Below are 248 nucleotides of genomic sequence, written 5' to 3'. Positions count from 1 at the left end.
GGCTCGACTGCCTGTGGATCGTGCTGGCGCTGCTGGTCTTCTTCGGGGACGTGGGCACCGACCTGTGGCTGGCCCTCGACTACTACCGCAAGGGGGACTACGGCTACTTCGGGCTGACCCTCTTCTTCGTGCTGGTGCCGTCGCTGCTGGTGCAGAGCCTGAGCTTCCGCTGGTTCGTGCAGGACTACACGGGCGGCGGGCTGGGCGCCGTGGAGGGGCTCAGCAGCCGGGGCCCCCCCATGATGGGG

General features: G+C 69.0%; 1 protein-coding gene across 1 annotated transcript in view; it reads left to right on the top strand.

The window, feature by feature from the left end:
- Positions 1-2: 2 nt before the first annotated feature.
- Positions 3-248, top strand: part of XKR6 (XK related 6) — a gene marked incomplete at its 5' end in the record, with an annotated part of 249,686 nt that continues 249,440 nt past the window's right edge. The window contains 1 exon segment of the mRNA XM_025042370.1: positions 3-246. Within this exon segment, the coding sequence (XP_024898138.1) occupies positions 3-246 (244 nt within the window).

The sequence above is a fragment of the Pteropus alecto genome, unplaced genomic scaffold (assembly GCF_000325575.1).
Source record: "Pteropus alecto unplaced genomic scaffold, ASM32557v1 scaffold50, whole genome shotgun sequence".
In the NCBI taxonomy this organism is placed as follows: Eukaryota; Metazoa; Chordata; class Mammalia; order Chiroptera; family Pteropodidae; genus Pteropus; species Pteropus alecto.
This window is presented reverse-complemented; position numbering and strand designations above follow the sequence as displayed.